The sequence below is a fragment of the Echinops telfairi genome, unplaced genomic scaffold (assembly GCF_000313985.2).
Source record: "Echinops telfairi isolate 266 unplaced genomic scaffold, ASM31398v2 ScPeMD7_31;HRSCAF=116, whole genome shotgun sequence".
Taxonomy (NCBI): domain Eukaryota; kingdom Metazoa; phylum Chordata; class Mammalia; order Afrosoricida; family Tenrecidae; genus Echinops; species Echinops telfairi.
In genome coordinates, this window is record NW_022103928.1 from 31,223,255 (window position 1) to 31,233,132 (window position 9,878).

At 50.7% G+C, this 9,878-nt stretch overlaps 1 protein-coding gene across 1 annotated transcript in view; it reads right to left on the minus strand.

The window, feature by feature from the left end:
• Positions 1–2,766: 2,766 nt before the first annotated feature.
• The window catches only part of SEC61A1 (SEC61 translocon subunit alpha 1), a 20,095-nt gene continuing 12,983 nt past the window's right edge, over positions 2,767–9,878 (minus strand). The window contains exons 8-12 of the mRNA XM_004702350.4: positions 8,779–8,939; positions 6,533–6,730; positions 6,141–6,332; positions 5,812–5,888; positions 2,767–4,843 (exon numbers count right to left, since the gene is read on the minus strand). Coding sequence (XP_004702407.1) covers positions 4,657–4,843; positions 5,812–5,888; positions 6,141–6,332; positions 6,533–6,730; positions 8,779–8,939 — 815 coding nt within the window. The 3' untranslated portion in view covers positions 2,767–4,656. The remainder of the gene's footprint in view (positions 4,844–5,811; positions 5,889–6,140; positions 6,333–6,532; positions 6,731–8,778; positions 8,940–9,878) is intronic.

Genomic DNA, 9,878 nt, shown 5'->3' on the forward strand with positions numbered 1-9,878 from the left:
GATGGATGACGCCGGGCGCCGCGCCGCGTCCCCGCGGGCGCCGTCCCAGCGGGTCCCACGCCACACGCACCTGCAGTGCACCCTGGACGCGCGCGTGTCCGTAACCTCAGCCAACAGGGCCTTTAGCCTGGACCTCCGCAGGTCCAGCCCGCAAGGAGCCCGCCGCTTTTTACAACTCTCGACCGAGCCCCTTCGGAAGCCCTTGCACACCTCCCTGGCTCCAGCTGCAAGGCTTGCAGGCCAGTCCGACCGACCCCGCGCTCCCACCGCACCCCTGCTTCCTCCCCCGCGGCCCAAGGCCTTTACACCCGAGTCCCGGGCCGGCTCGGCAGGTCTGTCCCTCAGCGGCGCCTGCAGCGACCACCACATGCCAGGGCTTGCTTTGGGGCGGGCGGGCAGCCCAGGAGAGACAGGCACTCGTCGAGCCCCCCACGGATCCCTACAGAGGAGCCGTGCCAGGAGCCGCAGAGCACTAGGTGCTCACGCGCGCAGTTCGACAATGGAGGCCAGCGGGGCAGAAGGGAGCGCTGGGGCTCCGCGGCGGGCCAAGGGGTCTTCGAGGGGCAGGGCACCAGGGTCCAGGCGGAAATGCCCGCTGGCCGCTGTGGGATCGCGGGGCCACAGCGCCCCCGCGTGGTCAGATAGCAGAGGCCGGGACCTCTTTGGCCCATGTCCATGGTATGAAGACTGAGACGAAAGAGGGGAAGGGGCCCTGCATAGATGATAATGTGTGTGTCTAAACATGCGAGCGAAAAGGTTTACTGGAGGGAATGACACAGAATGACACCTGTCTTCTCACTGACTGAGGCACACAAGGACTTCAAAAACTCAAGGGAAAATAGAATGCCAAGATACTAGAATTTTCCATGAACTCTTGAAGCCCCCATATGCCTATTTAATTTGTGAATGGACAATATATTTTAAAAGTACAAAGAGTGTCCGGGGAACAATCTCTCCGTGCCCCACCCACCTTCAGCCATTCTGTTCTCTCTGGAAACAACAGGGGTGGGATTCTGGTCCATTCTCCTAGGCGTGTCCTATGCATAGATAAGCCAGTTCACACAGCTCTACAAAATAGTTTTTATTACAAAATTCTAAAACCTAAAGGAAAGTTGTAAGAATTGTACAGATAACTTATTACTTTGCTGCTATCGGTTTATCAATCTTTATCCAATCTTAAATTTTTCAATGCATTATTTCAAAGTAGCAGACACCAGTACCAATCATCCTGAAATACTTTAGCATACATAATTATTGAGCTCATTATATTTTTAAGGTCAGATTTACACACAAAAAATACACACACACACAAAAGGAAATGCACAAACATGAAGATTGTTCCATGAATCTTAGAATCCATACCAAGAACTGTCTCCACGCCAGCAAACTGCCTATGCCTTTTCCCTGTCTGTCCCCAAGCCCCTAGCCTAGACAGTCACGGTGCTGATATTTTTCATTACAGATGAGCTTTGCCTGATCTAGAACTTCATAAAAACAGAATCCTGGTGTGTATGTGCTCTTTTGCTTAGAATGTTCTTGAGTGTTGTGCATGTTGACATGTATATTAGTAGTGTTCTTTTGCTATTCACCTGAGAATGGACATTTGGGCTGGGCTGTTTTCAAATATACATGGTAAGAACATCATTCTCATCCAAGTCTTTGTGTAAGCAGTTTTGTTTTGTTTTTTCCTGTTGGGTAAAGACCCAGGAGTAGAATTGCTAGGTCATTAGGTATAGTTAGTATCCTTGCCCCCCACCCCTTTAAAAATACAAACAATAGCAGGCTACCTATATGGTTTATTTTTTGCTCTTTCCCACCCCCACCCCCACCCCTAGTTGATTTGGGAGATACTTCTAAATCAGTATATAACAGCAGTTCTCAACCTGTGGATCACAGCCCCTTTGGGGTAGAATGACCCTTTCACAGGGGTCGCCCGATTCATAACAGTAGCAAAATTAGTTATGAAGTAGCAACGAAAACAATTTTATGGTTGGGGGTCACCACCACAGGAGGAAATGTATTCAAGGGTCGCGGCATTAGGAAGGTGGAGAACCCCTGGTCTACAATCTTCCTAGTTCCTCTGCACAGGAGGGAATCCTTTCTGATGGACACAGATGTTTCTAACCTTGAGCTGGTCTTTGAATGACGAACCCTGGGTTTGTTAGTTGGATGGTCTGGGGGAATATTCCAGAGAGGCTGAGAGGCTTAATGGACACTGGTTACCCCCCTGCTGCTGGGCTGACCTCATGGAAGGCCATCTGTCCCCTTACCACACAGGATCTGGCAGCGTGGGTGCTGGGCAGAGGTTCCAGTGTAGGAGAATGGGGTGGGTGCTGTCACTTAAGGTGCCCCTGGCACTCTTAAGACTAGAACATGGGCTGATCTCGACAGGCGAAGATGGGAGGGTTCTACTCTTCTCAACAGATGAACTTCCCAGATCCCTGCCGGCCTAGGCAAGTTGGCAGTGGAGAACAAACCCAGGCTGCAGGACCCCTTGGGGAGCTCCTGGGGATGGGCCTGTTCCCCTGGGCCACTAATTCTCTGCCCTAACCAGGGGCAATATATGGCATTTCTGCTGAGACACCCACTTCTCATTAGTTTGGTCATGGCAGCCCTGGACCCGGACGGCATCTCTCCCGCCGGGCAGGCTGTACACTGGAACGACAGGACCAAGCCTTACGCATCTAAGCGTGTCCTCATGCCTCCCCTCATTGGCCTTTGGGGAATAAAACGGAATTTAAAATCAAGACAATGTGACCAAACAGCTTGTAAAAAGTTAGCTTTATTTGTTACTTGTTCACCTAATCTCAGTGATGCCATTTTGGCGCCCACAGTGACAGTCTCTTAAGTCACGTCATCCCTGCCCCCACCCTGACCATCCAGTGTGAGCTCAGCCTCGCTGGCCCCAACTGGGCAACTCCTGTGCCAACAGCTTCCTGGTTACACGAGGCCTGGCACCCCTCAGTTCACACCTTTGGCTGAGCTAGTTCACTACTGCCATATTCACCGGGGGCTGTAGCAGCCCATGTGGCAGGGCTGGTGGCCAGCCTGGCAGTGGTGCCAGGACTGAGGTGGCCATGGCTGGCAGGTGTGGGGCAGGAAGGGAGTCAGGGCCTCAGAGCCTCCCCTGTGCTCAGGACCGGGGCTAGACAAGGCCGCGTGTGATAGGTGGTAGGCTCAGGGCAGGGGCATCTCCTGATTCTGCTCTTGCTTCCTGGTGGCTTCCGGCAAGTTGCTCCTCCTTCCTGGCTGCCTCAGTTTCCCAGTTAGCCCTGTTGTGAGCTCTCCAGGGAGCCCTGCCCTGACTGCCACCCCTCGTACCAACTCTAGGCTTTGGAACTACTGCATGCTTGCCTCTGCGAGCAGACACCCATAGGCTCTCCTCATAGAACCAAGACCTGCCATCGCCCAAGGGTCATTCAGAGCTTCTAGGTCCCTGATGACTGCAGTGCCCTGGGCCCTGCTTGTCCCTGTTGACATTCAACTGCCAAGACAGCAACTGTTCACTTGGGCACCCGGGAAAGGTCACCTGCCAGTCAGAGAATTGCTTTCAGACACTGTACTGAGTCCTTTCTAGCCAAGCACCACAGCCCGCCCCTCCTCCCTGGGGACAGGACTGGCCCCGTGGGGCGGAGAGCAGCGGCAGCTGGTCATTTACATTACTTGCATTTCATCAGAAGTACAATGAAAAGGTTGAAAAACACACGTGGGGCATTTTTAGTCCAGAAGGTAGAAGTGGCTTGAGGACACAAAGTCACTCTTTCCATCGATTGCGTGCTGACACACCGCCCTCTCAGGGCAGGAGGGAGAAGAGCAAGGTCCACACGGGGAGAATCTGGACAGACAAGATTGTGTCCGGGCTTCTCCCACAAAAACGCCTGTATTAGCGCCACACGGCTCAACTCGGAATCACAGGGCACAGCTAACGAGAGACAATGGGGACGCACACTGTTCTTTCCCGTCTCCAAGCCCGCCGAGGCAGAGGCAGGGAAATACACAGATGGTGGCCAAGGGGGTCTTCTGGGAACTCTACTAGCCTGTGGACAAAGCGCAGCTCTAAACTACTTCTTTTAAAGGGAAACAATTCTGTAGAGAAAGTCCTAGAGTAGAGATGCCCTATCTGGACGGAAGGAGACCGTCTGGTGAGGCTTTTACCCCACTGGTTTCCCAGTCCACCAGAAAACACAGGCTCCCAGCCTGACCCAGAACCACACACACACAAGCAGACAGTTCAATGTTTGTGCTTTCTAGCAGGGGAAAGAATTTCCTTTGTGGGGAAAAGCGGAGGCCACTGCAGCCATGGACAGCACTGAGAAATAAGGTGCAAATAAGGCTAACCGAAAGTTAAATGGGTACTCAAAGACAATCATTTACCGTTTTCACCAGTTCTGACAATCAGCCAAATAAAACCCTCACTGCCAGTTCTTTCTGCCAATGCCAGAATAAGAAAAGGCAAAATTTCACACTGGGAAATCCCCAGCACTTTGCAAAGAGGAATGAAAGAATATGAGATTCAAACACATTATTAAGTGAAGTCCACATGCCACACAGGTGCCTCCTGCAAGAACTTGCTGAGGGAGCTGCTTCTGCTTTGCTCCCACCCCTTCCTGAGAAGTCAGGCGTGGCTCGCTGTCTGGGTTCCTGGTGACAAGGGGCTCAGAACAACAGCGCCCCCATGCTGCCGACCTCACTCTGCTCCTTCACGAAGATCTCAAAGTACTGGTAGATGATGGTGACCGCCAGCAGGATGCCCGTCCCAGACCCGATAGCACCCAGGAAGTCAGCCAGGACGGACAGGGCACCGATGCAGAGCCCGCCAAAGGCTGCGGCTGTGGGGATGTACCTGGGGAGACAGGGGGGCAGGACTGTCAGCCAGATACCACCAGATCCTGCGGGCCCACCGCCCACTCCCAGCCAGGGACCGACCAGCCAAACACAGCCCCCAGAGAATGTGGAAATGTGACTGGTCTGAACAGTGTTGTTAGTGTTAAATGCACCCAAGTCTGAAGATTCCATATGGGGGGAAAAACGTAAAATACCTCCTGAGTTTTTCGCATGCTGATTTTAAGTTGAAATAATTCTGAATTCACAATCCATACGGTCATCCATTGTGTCAAGCATATTTGCACCCCCGACAGCCCTGCTGCATGCAGCTTCCCAGCATGGCCGCTCAAGCTCCTGTCGCAGCCTAACTGGCCTTTTAAGCCACCCCCTCCCCACCTGTTTTCCATTTGTTAGTACTGCCCTTCCTCCTGCTTTATTTTTATTTATTTATTTTTTTTACCTTCCTCCTGCTTTAAACACCCACCAGTCCCTTGATGGGCACCTAGACTTTTCCTGCCCAGTCTCCCCGTCCCTGGCTCTGGTTAACACCCAGACGCCTTCACTTGACTGTGCAGAGCTCGCAGATGACCAGCCTTTTGAAGAAGCATGCTCCACTCTGGGAGCACCCCCATTTCAGAACAGCGCCCCACACACACCCAATGAACACGTGTGAGATTCCTCCCACCACAGCCTGTGCTGGTCTCTGAGAGCTGACCATGCCATTCTGTCTGTCCCTGGGCAGGAAGGTCTCTTGGAGGAGAGGAGCTGCACGTGTTCACTCCAGGACGCCCAGTGGTTCGCAAGTTCATAACTACTGAGGACTCGGGGCTGTTCTACCTGCATCCTGAGGATGAAGTTTGATGAGCCAGAAATTTGGAGGCCAACTAGAATGTGCGATGGAGAAGGAAGTGACACGCAGCTGCTGCGAGGCCGGTGTCATGTTTAAGGCTACAAAGCCGGAGGAACCTGGCCGAACAGACTACTCACCGATTGAGTTCATGGACCATGGAAGTTTCTCGGTGACCTCTCATCACCATCTGCTGCTCCTTCAGCTGCTTTGCAACCTGCATGTGTGAAGTCGGAGGACAGACACACATTTCATGACAGTACTAAACAGGTAAAAATTCTCCTTCCCAACATGGAACACGTGTATAAGTAACTTCACACCACGTCCACTCCTGGAAGAGGTGGGACGCGCGTCCATGTGCACTCACACACCCTTCTCCTTTGATCAGGAGTGGCCCTCATCCCAGGAGCATGGAAGGACGATTGTTTCCCAATGAAAGGTCTCCCCACAAATGCTCATCTACACGTACATCTTTGGCGGAGGATCCGGAGACCTCGATCCACGTCTTGGAGAAGAACGCGCACGAGCCCAGCATGAACACGATGTACACGATGGCATGGACAGGGTCTTCCAACACGGAGCCAAAGGACTCGGGAGGGGACAGGTAGTAGCAGAGCCCACCGACAGGGTAAGCACGTGCGGGGCCCCCAGAAGATGTATCCTGGAAAAAACAGAAAGCCCGTGAGCTGCTGCACACCTGGGCAGCGGGACACAATGGAGACAACCCATTTTACTCAAGAACTCACAGAAGAAAACTAATAGGCTGAAATGTGCCACGGGCACACTGGAAAATAACTGGGTGAAATATTTGCAACTAGCCAGAGCATTAACCTAAGAGTCTGCTTGAAAACAGCCACTTACAGACCAAGTGCCCAGCAGGCTAACAAGCAAGTTGCCGCTGAAGCGAGCGGAGAGCATCTGGGAGATGACGTAGAGGTTGGACACCAGGGCCGACTGCAGGATGATGGGAATGTTGGAGGTGTAGAAGAGCTTGATGGGGTACGTGTTGTACTGGCCTCGGTAACGGGCTGACTTGATCGGCAGGTCCACGCGGAAGCCCTGAGAAACCAAATGACAAACACCTCGTCACTGCCCGCCCGGCTCCAGCGTGTGCCCCGCTGGAGAGGTCTGTGGGGAGAAGGGTCCGGAACACTGGCTCCAGGACTCCCGTCCGAAGGGCTCAAGAGCTTCTGCCCTTCTTTGTCCACTACTCTCCTGGGGATGTGCACCAAGGTTCCAAGAAAGATGGGCTTAACATGCACTAATGCAAAACCCAGTGGGGATTGATGACATTTTGGTAAAAACAAAGCCCATCGTAACACCACACCACATCGTGTGAGCGCAAACAGGCCTGCGCAGGCCCACACCAACACCCTCATAGCAGTCATCGCTTGATTCAGTGTGCCCTCTTCCCCTGGGCCTTGACAGTGGTCCCCGACAAGGCCACCAGACCTGGCACAGCCCCTCTCAGAGATTTTTCATCATAAAGGTGAAACTGTTCTCAGACTACAATTGTTCTCCCTGAATCCTTGAAAGAAAGTTTCTTTTAGAGACTCCTAGTAATCAGGAAAGAGCTCAGAATATATATAATATTTAAAATAAGTTCTTAATCCTACTGCAAATACTAGCCACGTCCTAAAAGAGCTAGCTTGTTATTCCTCAGAAACCCAACTGTGACTCAGAGTCGCAGCAGAAAGGGTGCACGAGTCGACGTGGTTCCAGGAAAAGCACTGCTCAGGCATCCGGGCCCTTTCATCCACACCACCCGGCCTTTTCAACCACTTTCCCTTCCCTTTAGTGAGTATCAGAATACAAAATAGACGACTGAAAAAACGCACACGGTAACTCTAAAGCCAGGAGCCCCCAAAAGGAATGGTCATTGCCAAGATGAAGGAGTTTTCTACCAGTCTACAAAGTTAGGGCAACGGGGTTTCACAGCTTCCCTCTAACATACTTTTGTTAGAACCACAGATGTTTAGATGAGTCGTAATAGTTCGCTGCGAGTCAGATTCTGACAGTCCCCCCACAGCAGGAGCAAATGCACACCCTTAAAATAATTTTGTTTCTCTGTGACGAAGAACTAAAGATAGAACCAAACTTCGGCAGAGAAGCAGCAAGTCCACATGGAAGAAGCACACCGCCGGTGCGATCAAGAGGAGTCACAGGGACCGGGTAATAAGCATCGGCAGACGCATAACAAACAAACAAAAACATATTATTGAGAACGAAAGGGGTTGGAGCAGAGATCAAAAGCCCGTCTGTAGACAATGGAACAATCTCCCCAGAGGGGCCACAGGGCAGGGATGAGTCAACCAGGGTTCAATAAAGCATCAATGAAACACACTCTATTCCTCTGGTTTCTTGAGCCTTCCTCACCCCCCACTACCATGACCCCAGCGCTGCTTCTCAATTCAGACTCGACAGGAACATGTACACAGGTAAAGATAATAAGAGATGGGAGCTCCTGACACACAGAATCCAGGAACAGGAGTGGGAATAGTGATACCAGAAGGGTAGGGGGGATGGGGGAGGAAGAGGAAGGGAGAAAGGGGGAACCGATCACAATGATTGACACATAATCCATACATTCCTCCCTCTCCAGGGGGAAGAACAACAGAAAACATGGGGATGGGAGACAGTAGTCAGTGTGAGATATGAAAATAACAACAATGTACAATCTATCAAGGGGTTATGAAGGGTGGGGGGAGAGGAGCTGATACCAAGGGCTCAATAGAAAGTAAATGTCGGGCGGTGGGGTGGCAAAAAAAAAGGAAATGTCTAGAAAAGGATGAAGGCAACATCTGTACAAATTCGCCTGATACAAGCGATGCATGGATTATGACAAGAGTTATAAGAGTCCCCAATAAAATGATCTTTTAATAAAAATTAAAAATAGCGCCAACTCCAGGGCTCAGACACGTTAGATCTGCCTCACATTTGCCTAGCTGGCTTGGTCTTCACGACCTGAAGGGGCATACTTGTGCAACTCACACGGAAACTTAGCCTTTTTCATGGCATCCCTTCATCGCAGTACACGGGGGAGCCTACGCCAAGACATTCCGAAATCCAGACCCTCAGACTCCCTGTGCTGTGTGCGACGGACATACCTGAAAGTAGATGACCACCGCGAAGACGAAGACGGTGGCAATCAGGTTCATGAGGTTCGGGAGGTTCTGGCGGTAGAAGGCCTCGCGGAGGGCTCGCACTTTGTCAGTGCGTGTGGCCAGGAGATGGAAGAGGGCGATGATGGCCCCTTCAAACTCCATTCCTGCGGGTGAAGAACACATTAGGCACAGGAACAAACAGCTTGATACTAAGCTTCTCAGGGATCCAAGCAAAAAGGGAAAGGGAACTTGTTATGAGATTCCCTGCTGGTTTGTTGTACCGCAGTGGTTTGCCTGATGTTGTGATGCTGGAAGCGATGCCACTGTTATTACAAATACCAGCAGGGTCACCTACAGTCAACAGGAGCTTCCACACTAACAGACTATGATGAAGGCCCTGGTGACCTCCTTCTAAAAAGAGCCAATAAAAAGCAACTAATAGCAGCACACTGTCTGTACCAGAAGATGAGTCCTTTAGGTTGAAAAGCACTCAGTATATGACGGGGGGGAGCTGCCTCCTCAAAGTAGACTGATCTTAATAACCAGAATCAAGGACCTGCAGGTGCGATATGCTATGACTGAAAATGAGAAGAAGGAGCTGCCAAGACCCAGGAAGGAAGTATGCATCCAGAAAAATGGAGTTGTCAAAAGTAAAATGGAGTGTTTGAAAAAAGATATCCTAGGCCTTGGTGAGCTAAAAAGGTCTGGGACCAACCATTTAAAGTAGGATGATCCTATGTTTATTATACTGGGAATGACAAATTAAAGAATGGTGTCACATTCTTAGACAAAAAGAACACTTCAGGATCTACCCTGAAGAACAAAGCTGTCAGCGATATGGTAAAATAATATCCATATGCCTATAAAGATGATCAGTTAATTCAACTATTATTCAAATTTATGCACAAACCCTTAATGACAAAGATAATGAAATTAAAGATTTTATCAACTTGCACAGCCTGAAATTGATCAAGCATGCAATCAAGATGCACTGATGAATTACTGGTGACTGGAATGTGACAGTGTAAACAGAGACATGGAATTAGCAGATGAAAAGTTGACTTTACATGGTGCACTATAGCACCGATGAAACATACAACTTT